The following is a 22,843-nucleotide window of genomic DNA, read 5'->3' on the forward strand; positions in this document are numbered from 1 at the left end:
AAGTTGGCTCCTGCCTCCTCCTCAGAATTCCCAGATCCTCCAGCCCCTCACAGAGGTCCTCTTATCTCATGTCTAATCACACACCAAGCATGTGGATTTCTTGGGATTCTGAATGGAAAAAGTTTGGGTTCACATTTTGGTGGTTTAGGGAGTATAAATTGAAATACAAGGAAGACCATCCATCTCATAAGGAAGAATGGAGAATAGTTTTCATGCCAAGAGACCTGGTCCATACTCAGGATAAGGTCCTGGACTATGGAACTCAGTAGTGGTGGGTGAATATTAGTCAGTTTTTAAAACACCGATTGTAGCAACAAGGAACAGTAAACACGAATCTCATTTATTCTTTCAGTAGCTTTTTATGAAGAAATAATACTATTTGTGCATAGAAACAGAAGATGGTGACAGGTTAACAGAGTTGGTAGATGCCTATGTAAACTTTCATTCATTTCGGAAGAAAGAATCTTCCTAATGGATACAACATCACTTAAACCATGTTTATTAGAGTTATTTAGTGACAAAACAAAAGAAGCAAAATGTATGATTTGGATTTTAAATGACTTTTAACCCAGAGAATTTATCAAGAAAAACATCAGGAAGGTATATAGCAACCTTTACCTTTCACTTTACACTCTTATTATCGATTAGTTTCTATTTCTAAAATCTCAGCCTTGAATTATTGGTGGAAGAAGGGATTCTGAAAGCATATGGGACAATCAGAGGTAAAAATATAAAGGGCTCTCATGCATTGTAAGGAAAAGCATACTTTAAATATGTAAAGACAGTATTTTTTACAATACTTTGCTGGATTTTTTTCTATTTTGTAAATACTGTATTTAATTATATGATATATATTGAACCTTAAGATATTTTTTGCCAAAGCCCAAGAGCTAAGGCAATAAAATTATCTCAGAAATAATATTAGCTTCAGTTTCCTTTCATACTATTGACTCTGACATTTTTTATACATTGCAGAAGAAGTTCATTGAGCAGTTAGTTATATGGATGTGTATTTCCTGCCAAAATGGCAGTTTTATATGTTATAAATTAAAATATGCTGCAATATATTGATAATTGTGCTATTTCAGCAGTCAGATTAAGTTGAATTCTGTTTTTAATTAGTTGTGTTTAACTTGTAAGGTTATCATAATAAATTATACAGTAAAAGGCTTAACTGGAAAAAGGATCTAAATCAGAATAATGATCAATTTGTGGATTTGATATCCTGGATATTTATTACGTTGTGTTTAACGCTGCTTTTTCATGTGAATGTTGAATGGTCTTTCTTGTTTTAGTATATGGTCTTTTCTTGTTTTTGTGCATGTATATTCATCCTATTTTACAAGGTTCCTGGTAAAAATTACAGGGCTGTATTTAAGGTTGTATTTTAATGTAAATGCTGTTTTTTTATGAATTGTTAAATACTTCAGTATCATATAGAAAAAAAAAAGATTTTCTAAGTTCAGAATGGACAAAGAAAGAATATTCTTTTTCTTAAAATAAGCTAAAGAAAAATTTTCCTGCCCACCCTAGTCTCATCCTATTTCCTTTCAATTAATTTACCAAGGCAGAGCAATAATTTGTGAAAAAAAAGCAAACCATGGAAAATGACTCTGATCTAATATTAAAATCAAGGCTAAACATTTACTGTGACCCTTAAAGTTGAACAAAATTACTATTTACTGAATAAGAGACTCCAAAATGACAAATGAATGAATATAGTGCTTATTTAAAAGAGCAGTTTGCCATTCTTTAGCATCCACTGATTAGAGTAACCTGAATAATTGACATTTATTAGTATGCCTTCTTTTTTTTTTGCTAAGTAAATATTTTATCTGCATTGAAAATAAGCACTCTTTCTTAAACAATGAAGGTTACAGTTTCCATTAATGACCATTTCTTTCTATTGACTAGAAAACTTTTCATAATTACCTTAGGAACCAATTGTGAGAACAGGAGAGCCTTTAATTCACAAAAACATGATTACTATTCAGCCGTTTCTGAAAAACTGGGGCCAACTCGACACCCCCAGCCCTCTTCCCACCCCTGCATGCCTGAGTAATAACTCCCAACTCCAGACCTGTGTCTTTGGGTTCTTTCCCTTCTCCCTGGCATCAGCTTGGAAGCCATCCCTGAATGTCTCACGTGTATTGTACCAGCTGACAGCCTAGTTTTGGTCTATTTCCTTCTCAGTCCCCGTCATAGTACAGGTAGCATCACGGTGCTCTTGAAATAAATACGTGTTCTGGGACCCAAACAATTCTATCGAGTCTAAGCTGCTGTGCCTGCACTGTCTCTTGCGTGCATGTTAAGCTGCTTCAGCTCTTTTGGACTCTTTGTGCCCTACAGACTGTAGCCCGCTAGGCTCCTCTGTCTGTGGGATTCTCCAGGCAAGAATTCTGGAGTAGTTTGCCATGTCCTCCTCCAGGGATCTTCTCCACCCTCCTCTTTTACATCTCCTGCATTGGCTGGCAGCTTCTTTACCACTAGCACCAACTTGGGCTCCTTATATTGCAGGTAACAAAAAAAGCAACCCAGACTGACAAACATTAAAGGAAATACACTGATTCAGTGACTGGAAAGTATAGAGCTGTGATTGATTCAGGTTAAGTTTGATCCAAAAGTTTGAACATTCCCAGGGCTCAGATCTCTTCATCTCCAGCCTAGAGAAGCTGGCTTCTACTGCAGGCTCTGCAGGGTTCTGTGCCAACCACCCAAACCCTACTCTCAGCAGCTCCAGGCTCTCTTCTCAGCAATATGGCTGTCACAGGTCCTTCCAGACATAACTCTCTCTTGGGGCTTCCCTGATGGCTCAGCGGTCAAGAAATCCCCTTGCAATTCAGCAGACACAAGAGGTGCTTGTTCGCAACCTCCATGGGGAATATCTCCTTGAGGAGGAAATGGCAACCGCTCCAGTATTCTCGTTAGAAAAAAATTCCATGGACAGAGAAGACTGGCAGGCTACAGTCCATTCACTGGCAAAAGGTCAGACACAACTGAGCATTGGCACAGGCACGTTCCCATTCTAAGGAAAGAGAGGTTCTTTTTATCGTTGCTCCAGCACAAGAGAGAAGGAAAGCTTATTTCCCAGAATGCCCATCAAAAGTCATCATTGACTTTGATTGGTTGCTTTGCCTATCCCTGAGCCAATCAGAATGGTCAATGGGAATTGGGTTTTGATGATAAATACACTGATCATATTAAAGCAATCAAGACCCATGCTGGGAAATGGCTGTGGGGTTCATTCCAACTAAACCCACATAGTTTGAGAATAGGAAAGGGATGACTCCACAGAGAAAATCCAGGGTGTATATTACCATAAAGAGTCCTCTATGCCCAGATTCTCTCTCAGTTCTAGTCATGTGTTTAGGAAACATTTTAATTTTCTGAAGTATAGTCAGTACTGATGTGTTTGGTTTTACTTCAGATGTGGAACCAGAAAAGCTTTCCATCAAAATATTTGTGTATAGTCAATTTGGTGAGCTGCTGATACTTTTTACATCACCTTCCAAATTCCTCATCAAATACTGAGAATTAAACCTACCATTTGGAGCCAGTTAGTGATTGAGAACACTATAATCCACTTAGCTGACTTGAGGAAAGAAAAATTCAAATCATATCTCCAGGAACCATGTATATTCTGCAAAACAAGACACTTAAGGAAAGTTGGCCAAGATGCCTCATTTTTTTTTTTAATTTCAGTTTCAGTGTAGACCAGATGTAATAATTCATAACATTTCTTGGAGTAGAATAATAAGGTAAACTGAGAAGGACAGATGGGTGGGTGGTCCAGCACGAAAGGAGAAACAGTGGTACACCAAGGACTCAATTCTTTTGAAAAAGAAAATATTAGTAAACACTTAGATAGCACTTACTATGTACCAGACAGTGTTCAAAATAAATCGTATATATTAAGACATTTGAGCCTCATGATAACCTCATAAAATAGGTACCACTCTTATAGTCCTCACTTTACAGAAACAGACATCGTAATGGTGAGGTAAGTAGCTGGCCCAGGTCACACAGAACAGGCTGGCTTCAAAGACTGTTTCCTTAACCATCATATCATTATGGTGCCTCTCACAGCAACAAAATAGTCAGTACAGAGTTTACAGTGTATCATTTAAAGAGTTCAGGGGATTTGTAAATATAATGACAATTACAGGATGTTCCTCCCTGGTTTGATTATATAAACTTGGTTGAGAAGCTGGAGAGAAGTGATGGGAGAATTGAGTTCTTAGAATTCACCATGAAATGTAATTAAAATACACTGCCTCTTGATTTCTAAGTGATTTAAACTTCCCTCTAGTTAGATCCCAGTGTGGCTAACAGTTGGATTATGCTTCAAGAGCCTAACAATCATTCCAAAGGAAATGACTAGGGGTGAAGATCAAACTAATTTAGTGTGACATTAAATAAATACGCGCATCCTTTTCATTGTTGTGCTTACAGCCAATTGTTACATAAGGTGCTATTTTTAATAGACAGATGAAATTTACTGTTGGTAATGGCTTACATGCACATCCAAAGAAAAACCACTAGAGATGGTTTGCATGATTAAAATCCCTTGAAACAAAATCATGCTAGAAAAAGCAGCCTTGCCCACTGGTTGTAAAGGGAGAGTAATAATAAATGTGGACAAAGTCAACACAAGGTCTCACATGTGACTTTTAAATTTACAGAAAAATTGAAAGGATCTGATTTGTGTATGAGAATTGGAAGAGCAGGGAGAAAGGGGGGTATAGGGCTGCCTGTTTACTTCTGTTAAAATACCATTCTGAACCCTTGGGTGATTCAGTTTCAAAGAGACTGAGAAGCTTTTTCTTCTGCGTGTCAGCAACAAATAGCTGTCCATGATCATGGCTCATATCCACCTGGCCATGTTTAACCAAGAAAGAGGCAGGGTGGCTCCTGATAGCCCCTAATTAGTCTTTGATAAAAGAAGAACGGGCTTCCCAGGTGGTGCTAGTTGTAAAGAATCCACCCGCCAATGCAGGAGTTGTAAGAGACTCAGGTTCGATTCCAGGGTTGGGACGATCCCCTGGAGGAGGAAATGGCAACCCACTCCAGTATTGTTCCCTGTAGAATCCCATGGACAGGGATTCTCTAAGCTTGGCGAGCTATAGTTCTTAAGGTCACAAAGAGTCAGACACTACTGAAGTGACTTAGCATGCTTGAATGTAAAAGGGGAATATCACTAAATTTAACTGCGTATTTAAACATAACTTCATGTCTTCATAAGCCAAGGAAAGATTTTTATTTCTAGTACATCTACACTTTGCTTTTTAAAAATCTTTAAAAAATTTAAAAAATTTTGTCAGTTGTTTTTATAATTTCTCCAGCTTTATTGAGACACAATTGACAAATAATTTTGGGTAAGTTTAAAGTTCTATCCATTTCAATTGTTTGATCTCAAACTTTCTGGCACACAACACATTTACACATTTGTGCTCTTCACAAGGCTCTATGCAAGCCAGACAAGAAGTAGCATATGGCATAGTAGCAAAAGGGGGGACTGAAAAAGTGAATGTGATAAATCCTCTTTCACATTTCTGATATGTAATAGATATAGGTTTAACACTTTTACAAGCTGAAAGATAAATTTCTAAGAAAAAATTCTCCACTCTGCTAGTGTGAGCACCTTTTCTTCCCCCAAATGCCCAATTTATCATTCCTTGAGATACTACATCTAAAATTCATTAACTAAATACAGGAACTACTGTCTCAAAATTTCAATTGTCCCAAACGCCTGTAACCATGCCCGTGACCCACTCTCCCAGGGCTCAAGAACTACAGGGAAATGTCTCCAGGGTATTTTCATAATGGGGTTTGTTTTTCTTCATAATGAGATTTTAACACTTCTTTGCAAGGTGTTAACAGTTCCACAAGAACTGGCTTTCGATTCCATTCCCAGGCCAAAGGTTTCTATAGGAGTCAGGTATCAGCTCATTTACTGATCTTAAATCTCAGGTCCTTACACTTGAGGGAGAACAGAATCTGGGAAAGGTGCACTCCCCTGGGTCAAGGGGACACAGGCTCATTCCTCACACATCAGGAAATCCTCACTTGTCAGCTCCTAACTACAACCCTCCAGGTACAACTTCCCCATGCCTGAATATATTTCTAACTACTCCTCAGCATCATTTGCTTTCTGCTCCGAACTTGACCTGGAGACATTTTCTTTGAAATCCATTCTGTTCTTGTCGAATGAAGCACACCCTCCTTTTCAAATCAAGTTCCCACTACATGGGGGTACGCAGAAACCAGTGGCCAGGTGGCCATCTCATCCCACTGGTGATGCAGAGGGCTAAGACCAGCAGGGAATTCCTGGCCCCAGCTAGTTCATCTGAAGAGGTGACATCTAAGCAATAGCAACAGCACTTGTGTGGTAGGTAGACAAGCAGGGCTGGGTTTGAACACATGATGCATGGCTGAAAATGTGTTTGAAAGTCAAATGAGTAAATTTCAAACAACAGACTTGTGAAGAAAGTGTTGATCCCAGGAACCAAAAAAAAAAAAAAAAAGGTTTCAAAGTTCCCATTCAAGATTCCTCTCTTGTCCAGGAACTGCTGTATGTGGTAAGAACCTTCACAAGAAGCCAATGCTGGGCTCAAGGGGGTCTGCCAGGTCTCAGCATCTCCTCTGACCTGATCACAGTCCCAGGAGATGAGTGGAGTGTTTGAAGGTTTTTGTGTGTCCCATCCTGGAGCTTCAGCAGACTGTCCTCTAAGACTCAGCTGCTACCACAGGAAGGAATCAGAAAACATGCCTTGCCTCTGGCTGAAGTCACATAATTTCACATATTCATGGGGGCCAGCATGTGGAACTATATCATGCGATCATCTGAAAGCTAGTTGCATGGAAATACACAAAAGCTTAAGTTCTGCCTATGAAAGGGAGTTTGGTGTCAGTGTGGGTAGAGTGGAAGTGAAAGTGTTAGTTGCTCAGTTGTGTCCAACTCTTTGAGAGCCCATGGACTGTGGCCCACCAGACTCTTCTGTCCATGGAATTCTCCAAGCAAGAATTCTGGAGTGGGTAGCCATTCCTTTCTCCGGGGGAACTTTCCCAATTCAGGGATAGAACCCAGGTCTCCTGCATTACAGAGAAATTCTTTACCATCTGAGCCACCAGGGAAGCCCTAGAGTAGAAGGGTAGGTAGTATATAGTCAGGAGCTTGGAGGTCAAGGAGAACCTCAGGTGAAGAGCTGTGTCCTGTCTGATGATCCTGCTATCCTAGTCATTTAACGGTTCCCCTCTGGCTTGGTGTCTTGGTCTGTACAGACTGCTGTAACAAAACACCACAAACTGGGTGGCTAATAAATAGCACGTGTATTTCTTACAGTTCTGGAGACTGGGGAGTCTAAGATCAAGGTGACAACAGATTCGGTGTCTGGAAACGGCTAGGTCCTGGACCACAGTTGACCATCTCCTCAATGTATCTTCATATGGCACAGAAGCCCAGCCAAGGAGCTCTCCGGGGTCTGTTTTATAAAGACAATAATCTCATTTGTTAGGGTTCGACCCTTATGATGTAGTTCAGTTCAGTCGCTCAGTCGTGTCCGACTCTTTGCCACCCCATAAATCGCAGCACGCCAGGCCTCCCTGTCCATCACTGACTCCCAGAGTTCACTCAAACTCATGTCAATCAAGTCGGTGATGCCATCCAGCCATCTCATTCTCTGTCGTCCCCTTCTCCTCATGCCCCCAATCCCTCCCAGCATCAGAGTCTTTTCCAATGAGACAACTCCTCACATGAGTTAGCCAAAATACTGGAGTTTCAGCTTTAGCATCAGTCCTTCTAATGAACACCCAGGACTGATCTCCTTTAGAATGAACTGGTTGGATCTCCTTGCAGTCCAAGGGACTCTCAAGAGTCTTCTCCAACACCACAGTTTAAAATCATCAATTCTTCGGCGCTCAGCCTTCTTCACAGTCCAACTCTCACATCCATACATGACCTCAGGAAAAGCCATAGCCTTGATTAGACAGACCTTTGTTGGCAAAGTAATGTCTCTGCTTTTGAATATGCTATCTAGGTTGGTCATAACTTTCCTGCCAAGGAGTAAGCGTCTTTTGATTTCATGGCTGCAGTCACCATCTGCAGTGATTTTTGAGCCCCCCAAAATAAAGTCTGACACTGTTTCCACTGTTTCCCCATCTATTTCCCATGAAGTGATAGGACCGGATGCCATGATCTTCGTTCTCTGAATGTTGAGCTTTAAGCCAACTTTTTCACTCTCCACTTTCACTTTCATCAAGAGGGTTTTTAGTTCCTCTTCACTTTCTGCCATAAGGGTGGTGTCATCTGCATATCTGAGGTTATTGATATTTCTGCCAGCAATCTTGATTCCAGCTTGTGCTTCTTCCAGCCCAGCATTTCTCATGATGTACTCTGCATATAAGTTAAATAAGCAGGGTGACAATATACAGTCTTGACGCACTCCTTTTCCTATTTGGAACCAGTCTGTTGTTCCATGTCCAGGTCTAACTGTTGCTTCCTGACCTGCATATAGGTTTCTCAAGAGGCAGGTCAGGTGGTCTGGTATTCCCATCTCTTTCAGAATTTTCCACAGTTGATTGCGATCCACACAGTCAAAGGCTTTGGCATAGTCAATAAAGCAGAAATAGATGTTTTTCTGGAACTCTCTTGCTTTTTCCATGATCCAGCAGATGTTGGCGATTTGATCTCTGGTTCCTCTGCCTTTTCTAAAACCAGCTTGAACATCTGGAAGTTCACGGTTCACGTATTGCTGAAGCCTGGCTTGGAGAATTTTGAGCATTACTTTAGTAGCATGTGAGATGAGTGCAATTGTGTGGTAGTTTGAGCATTCTTTGGCATTGCCTTTCTTTGGGATTGGAATGAAAACTGACCTTTTCCAGTCCTGTGGCCACTGCTGAGTTTTCCAAATTTGCTGGCATATTGAGTGCAGCAATTTCACAGCATCATCTTTCAGGATTTGAAATAGCTCAACTGGAATTCCATCACTAGCTAGTGATGGATTGGGTTGGAAAAAAAAAAAGAGGCGAACTTAACTTTCCTCTAGGGCTAAAACATGACTAGCATGTAAAGGACAGGGTCAACAACAGAAACCCTAGCAGCTTCATTTAAAGTATCACCGACTCTTTGCAACCCCATGGACTGCAGCACGCCAGGCTTCCCTGTCCATCACCAACTCCCAGAGCTTGCTCAAACTCACATCCATTGAGTCCGTGATGCCATCCAAGCCATCCAACCATCTCATCCTCTGTCATCCCTTTCCCCTCCTGCCCTCAATTTTTCCCAGCATCAGGGTCTTTTCCAATGAGTCGGATCTTCGCATCAGGTGGCCTAAGGATTGGAGTTTCAGCTTCAGCATCAGTCCTTCCAATGAATATTCAGGGCTGATTTCCTTTAGGATTGAGTGGTTGGCTCTTCTTGCAGTCCAGGGGAATCTCAAGAGTCCTCTCCAACACCACAGTTCAAAAGCATCGATGCTTTGGTGCTCAGCCTTCTTTACGGTCCACCTCTCACATCCTTACATGTCTACTAGAAAAGCCATAGCCTTGACTAGACAGACCTTTGTTGGCAAAGTAATGTCTCCGCTTTTTAATATGCTTTCTAGGTGTGTCATAACTTTTCTTCCAAGGAGCAAGCATCTTTTAATTTCATGCTTGTGGTCACAGTATGGGCTGATTATATGGAAACTAGGAGCTTACAGTAAAGGGAATATCTTTTGCCAATTGAGTTTCAACTTATTCTTTCAATAGTTGATGCACTCCAGTGATGGGCATGATTTCTATAGAGCTGAGCAGTGAGCTCAGCAATGGCAGCTCGCTGTACCTGTGAAGTAGCTGTATGTGTTGGCTGTGTTGTTTGCTTATAAACTACCCGTGGAACAAACCCCAGAGAAACTTCTCTTATGTTTCTAAATGAAGGGCTGGATGTGAGAGTTGGACTGTGAAGAAAGCTGAGCTTTTGAACTGTGGTGTTGGAGAAGACTCTTGAGAGTCCCTTGGACTGCAAGGAGATCCAACCAGTCCATTCTAAAGGAGATCGGTCCTGGATGTTATTTGGAAGGAATGATGCTAAAGCTGAAACTCCAGTACTTTGGCCACCTCAAGCGAAGAGTTGACTCATTGGAAAAGACTCTGATGCTGGGAGGGATTGGAGGCAGGAGGAGAAGGGGACGACGGAGAATGAGATGTCTGGATGGCATCACCAACTCGATGGACGTGAGTTTGAGTGAACTCCGGGAGTTGGTGATGGACAGGGAGGCCTGGCGTGCTGTAGTTCATGGGGTGGCAAAGAGTCAGACATGACTGAGGGACTGAACTGAAACTGAACTGAAGTGAAGGGCTAGCAATTCCTATTCCTTTCTGAGCACTCCTAGAATCTGAGACATTGTGATGTTGAAAGTGTGTCCTTAATTCAGCTGCCCTTGGTACTCTAACCCTCCCTGGATGGGGGAAGGCTCTGGGGCAGGATGACAGATCTGCCTGCCAATGCAGGAGATGTGGGTTCGATCCCTGGGTCGGGAAGATCTACTGAAGAAGGAAATGGCAACCCACTCCAGTATCTTGAGCCTGGTGGGCTACAGTCCATGGGGTCACAAGAGTTGGACACAACTTAGTGACTAAATCACAAGAACCCTTGATTTTACTGGAACCTCAAGAAAGGAGATGGGGGCAGGGAGAGGAACAATAGGAGAGGCTGAGGCCAGGTTAAATTGAGGGAGCTTTCAAACTGAATGCTCTGTGACAATCTAGAGGGGTGGGATGGGGTGGGAGATGGGAGGGAGGTTCAAGAGGGAGGGGACATATGTGTACCTACGGCTGACTCATCTTGACATACAGCAGAAACCAATATTGTAAAGCAATTATTCTTTTTTTCATTCTTTTTTAAAATTATTTTTCCCCATCCTCAACCCCCCTCCCACCTCCCTTCCCATCCCATCCCTCAGGGTCATCCCAGTGCACTGGCCCTGAGCACCCTGTCTCATGCACTGAACCTGGAGTGGCGATCTATTTCACATATGATAATATATGTTTCAGTGCTATTCTCCCAAATCATCCCACTCTCGCCTTCTCCCACAGAGTCTAAAAGTCTGTTCTTTACATCTCTGTCTCTTTTGCTGTCTCGCATATAGGGTCTTCGTTACCATCTTTCTAAATTCCATATATATGCATTAATATACTGTATTGGTGTTTTCCTTTTTGACTTACTTTGAGCTGAATAATAAGCTCCAGTTTCATCCACCTCATTAGAACTGATTCAAATGCATTCTTTTTAATAGCTGAGTAATATTCCATTGTGTATATGTACCATAGCTTTCTTATCCATTCATCTGCCAATGGACATTTAGGTTGCTTCCATGTCCTGGCTATTGTAAACAGTGCTGCAATGAACATTGGGGTACACATGTCTCTTTCAATTCTGGTTTCCTCAGTGTGTATGCCCAGCAGTGGGATTGCTGGGCCATAGATCAGATCAGATCAGATCAGTCGCTCAGTCATGTCCGACTCTTTGTGACCACATGAATCGCAGCACGCCAGGCCTCCCTGTCCATCACCAACTCCCGGAGTTCACTCAGACTCACGTCCATCGAGTTAGTGATGCCACTCAGCCATCTCATCCTCTGTCGTCCCCTTCTCCTCTTGCCCCCAATCCCTCCCAGCATCAGAGTCTTTTCCAATGAGTCAACTCTTCGCATGAGGTGGCCAAAGTACCGGAGTTTCAGCTTTAGCATCATTCCTTCCAAAGAACACCCAGGGCTGATCTCCTTCAGAATGGACTGGTTGGATCTCCTTGCAGTCCAAGGGACTCTCAAGAGTCTTCTCCAACACCACAGTTCAAAAGCATCAATTCTTCGGAAAGCATCCATTTTCTGTGGAAAATTCTGAAAGACATGGGAATACCAGACCACCTGACCTGCCTCTTAAGAAATCTGTATGCAGGTCAGGAAGCAACAGTTAGAACTGGACATGGAACAACAGACTGGTTCCAAATAGGAAAAGGAGTTCGTCAAGGCTGTATATTGTCACCCTGTTTATTTAACTTATATGCACAGTACATCATGAGAAACGCTGGACTGGAAGAAACACAAGCTGGAATCAAGATTGCCCGCAGAAATATCAATAACCTCAGATATGCAGATGACACCACCCTTATGGCAGAAAGTGAAGAGGAACTAAAAACCCTCTTGATGAAAGTGAAAGTGGAGAGTGAAAAAGTTGGCTTAAAGCTCAACATTCAGAAAAAGAAGATCATGGCATCCGGTCCTATCACTTCATGGGAAATAGATGGGGAAACAGTGGAAACAGTGTCAGACTTTATTTTTCTGGGCTCCAAAATCACTACAGATGGTGACTGCAGCCATGAAATTAAAAGACACTTACTCCTTGGAAGGAAAGTTATGACCAACCTAGATAGCATATTCAAAAGCAGAGACATTACTTTGCCAACAAAGGTTCGTCTAGTCAAGGCTATGATTTTTCCTGTGGTCATGTATGGATGTGAGAGTTGGACTGTGAAGAAGGCTGAGCGCTGGGTCATATGGCAGTTCTATTTCCAGTTTTTTAAGGAACCTCCACACTGTTCTCCATAGTGGCTGTACTAGTTTGCATTCCCACCAACAGTGTAAGACGGTTCCTTTTTCTCTGCACCCTCTCCAGCATTTATTTTTTGTAGACTTTTGGATAGCAGTCATTCTGACCAGTGTGAGATGGTCCTCATTGTGATTTTGATTTGCATTTCTCTGATAATGAGTGATGTTGAGCATCTTTTCATGTGTTTGTTAGCCATCTGGATGTCTTCTTTGGAGAAATGTCTGTTTAGTTCTTTGGCCCATTTTTTGATTGGGTCACTTATTTTTCTGGAGTTGCTTGTATAATTTTGAGATTCTTTGTCAGTTGCTTCATTTGCTATTATTTTCTCCAATTCTGAAGGCTGTCTTTTTACCTTGCTTATAGTTTCTTTCATTGTGAAAAAGATTTTAAGTTTAATTAGGTCCCATTTTCTTTTATTTCCATTACTCTGGGAGGTGGGTCATGAGGATCCTGCTATGATTTATGTCAGAGAGTGTTTTGCCTATGTTTTCCTCTAGGAGTTTTAGTTTCTGGTCTTACATTTAGATCTTTAATCCATTTTGAGTTTATATTTGTGTATGGTGTTAGAAAGTGTTCTAATTTCATTCCCTTACAAGTGGTTGACCAGTTTTCCCAGCACCACTTGTTAAAGAGATTGTCTTTTCTCCATTGTATATTCGTGCTTCCTTTGTCAAAGATAAGGTGTCCATAGGTACTTGGATTTATCTCTGGGCTTTCTATTTTGTTCCATTGATCTATGTTTCTGTCTTTGTGCCAGTACCACACTGTCTTGATGACTGTTGCTTTGTAGTATAGCCTGAAGCCAGGCAGGTTGATTCCTCCAGTTCCATTTTTCTTTCTTAAGATTGCTTTGGCTATTCAAGGCTTTTTGTATTTCCATACAAATTGTGAAATTATTTGTTCTAGTTCTCTGAAAGATACTGTTGGTAGCTTGATAGGGACTGCACTGAATCTATAGATTGCTTTGGGTAGTAAACTCATTTTCACTATATTGATTCTTCTAATCCATGAACATGGTATGTTTCTCCACCTATTTGTGTCATCTTTGATTTCTTTCATCAGTGGCAATTATTCTTCAATTAAAAATAAGTAAATTAAAACAAAATCAAGGGAGCTTTGAGGGAAACAGAGATTAACTAGCTACTGGCATGTAATGATCAAAAACCAGGTATGCAAAAGAAGAGTCACCCTGGGAAGGGACTTGCTGGGAATGCTTCTGAGTAATGCTTAAGAAAAAGTAAATTCTGGTACTTTATCCACTCCTCGTTTACATGCACTTATTGCTATAGAAGGCCCAATTGAAGAGGTTGAGTGGCAAATCTTTTTCCTGATCAACACAAGCAATTTTTCCCCTTTCATGTTCATTTTAAAAAATATTCTAAATGCATTTCTACTTTCAACTGCTTTCCTAACTGAACACAGCACATTTCTCATTCTTTCATTTAAAAATGGGGCGTGTCAACCAAATTGAATGAAACTATCATCTTTTTGGAGGGGTCAATTTATTTATAATATGTATAAACTAAGTATAAAGTGCATTTCAGGCTAAAGGCATTGAGCTTCATCTGGCAAAAAAAATTACAAAATATCAGATAATTCATTTGAAAATGAATACAACATAGAAAGAACAATGATAAATTTTAATCAAAGTCAGGAATATAAAGATTCTGGCTCAATTTTTCTTTAATTCCCTAGATAACACTTTTTTCCTACTGTCTTTGCTGTATTTTAACAGGCATATCATAATAAACTTATCTTGGGACTGTATCTATGTTTACAAATAAAAAATACACATCCATAAGTCCTTAAACACCATTTAAAAGACCAAAGTGTCAATGCTAAATTTCTGATTTTAATGAAAATTCTGAACACTAAATGAGCATTGTTGCATTTACAATGCTGATTTTTAAAAGCTATCTGAAAGTAAAATACAGTAAAATTATTGCTTTCAAAGTTATGTTGACATAAACCATACAAGACAGAACTGAAACAATAGCAAACTGCATGAAAGCAATTAAATAACCAATCTTTTGGCATTTTACACACCTCTAAAGTGATCATGTTAGTCCTTATCTTGTAACAGAAGTCTTGTCATCTAGATACTTAAATTCTATCCGTGTTAAGATATATCCTGAGGATATTAGTGTGTTTAACCATAGGAATGACTTAAATTTTGCATGTTAAGCAGGACAATAAAACCTCAATGTGAAGTTCTGTAGGTATATTACTTTGCCAGATAATACAAAAAAAAAAAATCACAAATGCAAAACCAAGAATATTTATTCTCATTACTTAAAAAAAAAAAGCAACACTTATTTCACAATCCCTGGAACTGTAAAATAGCTATTTTTTTAATTTACAGAATCACGGAAAGTATTTGAAATGTTAAAATACACATGCTGAAAGTGATTTACTGTATCAGCACCAAAAATCTGAAAAGTTTACAAAAATTGCTTAGATGTGTAAGGTGCATTGATTCATGAATTACATTCAGTTTGAGGGAAGAAACAGTACCCCAAAACTCATTGATATTTAATAACTTCCAACTCAGTTTATAGCAAAATAAAAAATACTGCTTTTAGTTTTTCTTTATGTACATCTAAAATTTAGATCCAAAATTGAAGTACTGCCTTTTACTGTGAGTGGCAGTTTGTTGATTACATTTTTTATGTTCCAGTTTAAGATATTTCACACATAATATTTAATGCCCTAAAAATATTTTAAGAAACTTGAGTCATTTTTTGAACATCTGAAGCTAACAAAAAAGTTGGATTTCTTATATTTTTAGGTAGAATTGGGTATGAAGTCACTGTGTATCAAATAAAAGTATTTCTTAACTGTTATCAGTCCCAATCACTTCAATAGGACTTTTTTATTGATAAATAAATATGTTGTTATCTTTTCAGGCAAAAATTACTATCAGAAGTCAGATGAAAGTAAATACAGAATCTCTGGGTTTACAATCTAAAATCATTGTGACATTAAAGTTTGCCTCTTTCCAAACCACTTGGTCAAGGCTGAGAACAATTAAATAAGGAAAACTTAGGCCAGAAAGGTTCTAACTGTACTGATATGCTGTCCTGAATGACCTACTAAGGCTGGGGAAGGGACCTGGCCAGATTCCTCAGCTCTGGGGAGTTGCCCCCTCCTGCCTCACTCTGACTAGCTTATGCAAAATCAAGTTATTCACACTGCTAACACAAAATCCATCAAGCTACAGTCCTGAATGCCACTACATTTATATATTTACTTTGTACTGTGTACATTAAACAAAGAATTCTGTTGTGCTTTTCATGTATTTGATATGTTTTCTTATTTTATTTATCGGTTTCTTGGGAAGGGAAGAGAAAGACTAAGAAAAGAAATACAACAGGGGAGTCAGACTGTAAAGTAACATTACAGCCCAATATCTTTTTAATTTAAAAGATACTATCATCAGAAGGCAATATACATATATATATGTAAAAGAAAAGTCTGCTCCATAAAATCCATATCGTTCCATGATAGATTTTCACAGCGACTAGTATATATCAATATATTTTTCATATCTGTTCAGTTAGCCATTGGTATGCTTTTAGAATTAAAAGATGCCATTAGCATCATGGTCTGAATATTGTACCATTAGAGAGATGTGCTTGAAAATGGTTCAGTGATTTGCTCATTATGATGACTATTTACAAAGACAGCTATTTACGTTAGCAATAAATAATCCTGATATCAAAAGAGATAATGGACATGCACACACCGAAATGGCTGCATGCTCTTAAAATATTTACATGTAGTTTTTCTGGTAGGGCTTTCCCACTAACAGTGAAAGTGTGCTCCCTTCAGTTTTCTCCACGTCAGTCTTGCTTCTGGGGAATGCATCCTTCCATTTCTACAACTTCAGGCCATCCTTCGTATTTATTTGTGTCCTTATTGTTCTTTATGTGCTGTTGGAACACAACCACAGTATAGTACTTTAGCAAACTGCATATCTGCAATAACATAATTAAGTATACTCATTTCATTAACACTTCTATCAACATATAAATTAGTGTTCAAGATATTAAATGAGCAATGCTTGGGGTCTGGCATACAGTGGCAGACCTTCAAAGAGGAACTGAAAGAACAAAACACCGCAGATGGTCTTTAAAGATCCTTTGTAAGTCAAATATAAGTTTACATTCTTCTAAGTTCTAAAGTATATCTGTACTTCATTGATTCTAATATCAAAAGTTCAGCTAAAATTTTTAATAACCACCTTCCTAAAGGTCTTATGATACAAGTAATCATAGGCCAATGCATTGTCACATAGGAAAAAAATTTCATGTAGAATTTGACTTTTTTAAATTTTAAAATTAAAATAGTATCATGGTTATTTCAAATAACTGATTGCCAGGAACCTATGAAAAAATATGGAAATATATTATGGAAACATATTTAATGTCTGCTTTATCTAAGTTGCAAATAACTGGGATAGGAATACATAGTGTATGGTTTCACACAATTGCTGTTGCCCATTAATTATGAAGTCTGAGACACTAACCTGTTCAAAAGGGCTTTTTGTCTTAATGCCTTTTCCACCACAGAAGACCCAGTTGTCTCTGAAACCAAGATGAGTAATAGATGTACTCCCCAATTCAGCAATCAGCCGCCGGGCCTCATCATTGAGTCTTGAAGAAGAGAAAAAGAATGATACAATAAATGTAGTGTACTGTATGTGGTCTAAGGAATACTGATACACTTACAATATTTAACATACAACCATGAAATAAATGAGAAAACCCTGGCTTAAATAAGAGAACATAAAAAAATAAATTTTATCAGAGTAACCTTCCTACTATTTGAATTCTTTAATGATGAAAGTTATGAAATCTAGCAAATAAATTTCTAGCTTATGCTATTTAGAAGTACCTTTTTTTGTGTCTTAATTTCACAACAGTTCATTTTCATTTATATTCCATCAAATAAAAATGGGAAACTGTCATTTTTTGTCAGTAGGTACCTATTCAGGTTAATACAAGATCTTAAGTAGTCAACATCTTCGTAAAATTAAAAATCACTTTGAATCTCCACTAAACTCTTTGTAAATTACATTTGAGTAGAATTAAGGTAAGTGCTAATAGAAATCTGGATGTTTCTAACACTATGTTTACTTATATCTACTTCATAACAGTAATTCTGCCTGAAGAGATAATAACACATTTATCCATAGGAAAGTCCTGATTACTGATTGGGATTGATAACATTTAAAAAATAATTTTATTTGACATACAATGAGTTTATACTCAATTCTACAAGCAAATATGAGACCTGACTTTTTCTGTTAACTTCAAATGTTCGCAAAATGACTCAAGTTTTTCAAATATTTTTAGGGCATTAAATATTTTATGTGAAGTATCTGAAACTGGCAAGGCAGTTCTCATGTAACTAACCTGAAGATAAACAGGATACTTTATGTTAAAAAAAACAAAGCTTCATGAACAGGACAGAGCTACATATGTCATTAGCCCTTCACAACTAGTCACAGCCAGGGGGCAGTGAAGCTGTTTTAACCACAGCTTGGGCACTGCTGCCCTCCTGGGAAAGGTCATAAGAATCGGTGAGAAAATCAGGGGCAGACCTGGAATACTTAGTCTTTCAGATTCATAACTATATCAACTGATGCATTTATAACCAAGGGAAATCAAAATAAATGAAATGGCTGTGCAAAAGGACCAGTGAAGTCTCAGCTTCTGAAGATTCTGACACCTTCACACACAACTACACGTACTTGCGTCTGGCTTTCTCCCCAAAGTGGGTCTGTAGCTGTGTTTCTTGTAATCGTCCTTACATGAATTGCTATCACTTTCATTCATCTGCCTACTTGGTAAGCAATTTCTGTAGTAGATGGACATCCCCTGAAAGTATTGTCTGAACTGTTTTCTTGCTTCTGAAGTGTTAGTATGTCATGGATTTGCAGACTATTACATTCCACTCTTTAGTTTATTCAAATGTTCTACTGCTGGCCTCTTAATTAGAACATTTTACTGGTATCAGCACTAGTAGTGAATTTTGCTGCTTTATCTAGAATAAATGGTGCAGAACAGAGGTCGTGCTTACTAGGGCAGCCTAGTGACAACCTCCTGGAGGAAGGCCTACGGGTTTCAGTCAGTTACATCTCAGAAAAATCACAAATTGCACCTCAGGGTGCAGGCTTCAGGGCTGCTTGTAAATAGCTGAATGTTAGGTTCACAAATGCCAAGAGATTGCTTCATACACAAAAAATGCCTTCACACGGTGGTTATCCAAATGCAGGCCTGGCCCCCTGCCAGAAGTACATGCAATTTTTTCTTATCTAAAAAACTTTACAATTAAGAAATATAATGAAGGACAGTCATTTTTCCTTCAGGATTTCCAAATTTTAGAAGTTGTTGTTTTGATCTGCATGAATAAACTAACCAATATAGCAGCAACATAAAACTGAGCTTTCCATTTTGATTCTGCTCATCTTTCCTTACTTTCCTTTGAGAATACCCTGAGGTCCTAAGCAGAAAAGGATTACTACAGCAGGACTTAGAAAGGCCTAAGAGCAAGACTGGTCCTTGGCTGGCTCTGGAAGCTTGGATTTGGGGAGGCTCCCCCATTCTCATAACTGATCAGAATGGCTCTCATGTGTCTAAACTGTGCAAACAAAGTAGTTTATACCAAACACCTACTTTCTGGCTGGGAATCTGGAATTTGGGGATGCATAAGGCATACGGTGCCTCATGACCAGCTCCCGGTAAAAACCCTGGGCCGTGAGCTCTAATAAGCTTCCCTGGTGGACAGCACATCCCAGTGTTGTCACAATCTCTTGCTAGAGGAATTAAGCATGTTCTGTGTCACTCCGCTTGGGAGAGGACTCTTGGAAACTCAGGCCTGGTGCCCTCGTTCCCTCCAGACTCCGCTCTGAACTAGCTGCCCTTCACGGATTCTGCTTTGCATCCTTTTGCTGTAACAAATCGTAGCCCTGCGTGAGCAGGTCTATAAGCTGAGTCCTGAATTCCTCCCAGTGAATAATCAAACCTGGGGGTGGGCTTGCGCACCCATGCCATATATCCCTGTGTCTAGCTAACTACAAGTTAATAACAAGACAACTTCCTCAACAATTTCTGAAGTTTTCTAATCTGCTTATGTAGAATTTGAGAGGTTTTATTATTCCTTTTCGCTATCTTCTATGTAACTAAATAAAAGATGATTTCATGGTTCAAAGAAATGTTGAAAACTATGCAACACAGTCAATATTTTGAGTGCTTGATATAGCAGATGTCAAAATATCCCATTTCTTTAAAAGGCAGTGCAGTGTAGCTAATACATTTATACACAGCATTAATTCTGGAGATACATAACTGACACTGGAACAATCTGGGTGTGAACAGCCAGAGTCCACGTCTATCCCATGATGGGTTCAAATTAAGAAAAGGAAGTGTGCAAAAATACAAGGCAAACCATGTTACTAATGACAACACTTTTAATACTACTACCAGGAAGACCTGAGTGCTCAAAATGAGATGAGGTTCATAAAACTACTAAAGGCCACAGAGAGAAATTTTGCTGCCAAGTATAAATAATGAAGGGATCCACTGTTTCAGGAGAATGATAGGGTATCGAGATCAAAACACAACTGTCTTTTCCAGGCATCCAAAGAGGCAAACACTCTTTGATCAACATAAAAAGGGAAGAGTGGCTCAGGGATGTTCATATTAAGTACTTTAAATTTAAGCCTCGAGGCCCACACGTGACACACTTAATTTCTTAAGGAACTTGTTAATATAATCTTCAAGGTAATGTCAGTTATTTTAGAAGCATCATGGAAAGTGAAGATGTTAAGACGTTAAAAGTTAAATATTTCAGTTTTTTAAAAAAAACAAGGGAATTTTTAAAAACAATAATTCAATAAAACTAAATCTAACTCCTAGCAAAATTTTAGAATGGATTACAAGAAGGAGATCCTGTGAGTATTAAAGAAAAGAATAAGAAAATAAAGAGAAAGAGTAGTAGGAAGGGGGCTAGATTAATAAAGCCATGTAAACATCATCTCATACTTTCAGCTTTATAAGCAGTTTTGGGTCAGTAAGCCAGGGTATTATAATTAGCATTATCCATGAATTTCAAGCAGGCATCTGACAGTCTCAGAAAATTAAATAATTAAACAGCAACTGGACAGTATGCCTATTAGAGTACATTGGAAACTAAAAAGTAGTTTCTGCAGCTGACTAACAGATGAATCCCTCAGAAGTGGTCTCCAGTTGGCACACTGCCTGTAGTAAACATGTTTATCATTGATGACTTAGATTTAGAAATCTGAATGACTCTGGAGAGAGTACAAAGCCTAGACAATGGAAATCTCATAGGACAAATGTCAGCATCAAGACCAAGTGGGCCAATAACAGCAAAATTAAATTTAGCAAGGATATATGAATATAAAGTCTTCATTCACATTAAACAAAACCAAGTTCTGAATGGGGAGAAGGACCTGACTTGTCAGTGATTTAAAAAAAAACAAACAAAAAACCTCTGAGATCAAATGAAGAGATCTGAGACTTTAAGTTGACGAACACCATGACGTGACTGCCTAAAGAACATGAATGCATCACTAGTCTTCATGAACATTAACCGTAATTTCTCAAACATGGTGAGTGAGCACCTCCACTGTACCCTGTACTGGCCAGACCACTTCGGGAACACTGTGTCCAACTTGGGGCTTCATTTTAAGAGGGACAATGATCACCTAGAGAATGCCCAAGAAATGCAACCAGGAGGGTAAAATGACCTAGAAACTTAACATGATAAAAGATTAGAAGAGCCATTACAGTTTTAAAGGACTGGGGTTTCACAGGACAGACACACTTTGGGAAATGCCATAAGAAAATGGTACTAAAGAATATTATTGTCAGAGAAAACAATTTACAGTTGTTAAAAACAGAACATAAAAGAGTATAACAAACTTTATGTACAATGTGACTCTAATTTTGCAATCATAGATGAATGATAATTACACAGAAAGAAAAATTTTTTTAAGTTAACAGTGTTTATCTGAAAGTTGGATTACTTGACTGTTTTATAAATTTTTTCATTGAAAATGTTTTGCTTATGTTATTATAAATTATAGACCTGCAAGGTTGCGTAAATTTTGAAATTTACATACTTGGTTGCTCCATCATCATATGTTCCCATTAAGACTATTGTTCCATCTTGTATGGCCTTCAGAAACTCAATAAATGGGGCCACATCTGAAAAAAAACAGAAAGGGTTAAGTGTTTTATTTTTTTTTAATGACTAACCATCATGATAATCTCTTAGAACTTAACAGTACAAAAAATGAAGTGTTTGTAAATTGATAATTTCTAATGTAGAGAAACCAAAAGAGAAGCAAATCTTATGAACAGGATAAAAATTAAGTTTCATATAAACTTAAAATTTCCCAATTCTGATCCACCCTGTGTGTGTTTCAAACTGACACTCCAGGGGCCAAATGAAAAATCCATAGCATATTAAAGTATGACATGATTTCAAGTAAGAAGTTTAGGAGACAGGAGAAAGGTTCATGGACTCCCTGAGTATATGTAAAGTTGTTTGCACAGATACTTTTCTAAAGAAGAGAACTTTTATTTACTGCACAAAAGGATCTGTAATTTTTAAAAAATAATATAAATATGTACACAGCTGACCCTTGAACAACAGGGGTTTGAGCTCAGGAGTCCACTTATACACAGATTTGTTTTCAATAAATCCTACAGTACCATGTGATCCTCATTTAGTTGAATCCGAGGATGCAGAACTGCAGGTACGGAGGGCCAATTATGGAACTTGAGCACCTGAAGATTACGAGCTATCTGTAGAGGGTCCTGCAACCAGTCCCCTGCAGATACTGCGGGACAAGTGTACATACATCCATAGTGATTTAAGGAATCTTCTGGGAATATCTACTTACTATAAACTAGGGGAAGAAATGTAAGCTAGTTATCACTAAAAGTCAAACTAATTAAGGCAAATATTGCAGTCATTACCTGCTTCATCTGCAATATTAAGATTCACAAAGGATTAAACCATGTTGGTGACTATAAACTGGTGATACCAAAGAGGCTGACTGGGAACTATCAATACAAATCATTCTACATCTTGAACTCCTTACAATATCAGATTCCTAAATGCCCAAGTCTAATACTACTTCAAAACTATTCAGTTTCTTTCCACAGCAAAGGTTCCAAAGATTTCTCTAAAACTGGATTCTATCTTAAAATAATAGCATTTT

The 22,843-nt window shown here is 38.7% G+C and overlaps 1 protein-coding gene across 4 annotated transcripts in view; it reads right to left on the minus strand.

Moving 5' to 3' along the window:
• Positions 1-14,210: 14,210 nt before the first annotated feature.
• The window catches only part of FAM3C (FAM3 metabolism regulating signaling molecule C), a 54,042-nt gene continuing 45,409 nt past the window's right edge, over positions 14,211-22,843 (minus strand). For all 4 annotated transcript variants that reach the window (XM_055590787.1, XM_055590788.1, XM_055590789.1 and 1 more), the window contains exons 8-10: positions 21,737-21,821; positions 17,114-17,240; positions 14,211-16,517 (exon numbers count right to left, since the gene is read on the minus strand). In XM_055590787.1, the coding sequence (XP_055446762.1) occupies positions 16,428-16,517; positions 17,114-17,240; positions 21,737-21,821 (302 nt within the window). In that variant the 3' untranslated portion in view covers positions 14,211-16,427. The remainder of the gene's footprint in view (positions 16,518-17,113; positions 17,241-21,736; positions 21,822-22,843) is intronic.

Source organism: Bubalus kerabau, chromosome 8 (assembly GCF_029407905.1).
Source record: "Bubalus kerabau isolate K-KA32 ecotype Philippines breed swamp buffalo chromosome 8, PCC_UOA_SB_1v2, whole genome shotgun sequence".
NCBI classification, from domain to species: Eukaryota; Metazoa; Chordata; class Mammalia; order Artiodactyla; family Bovidae; genus Bubalus; species Bubalus kerabau.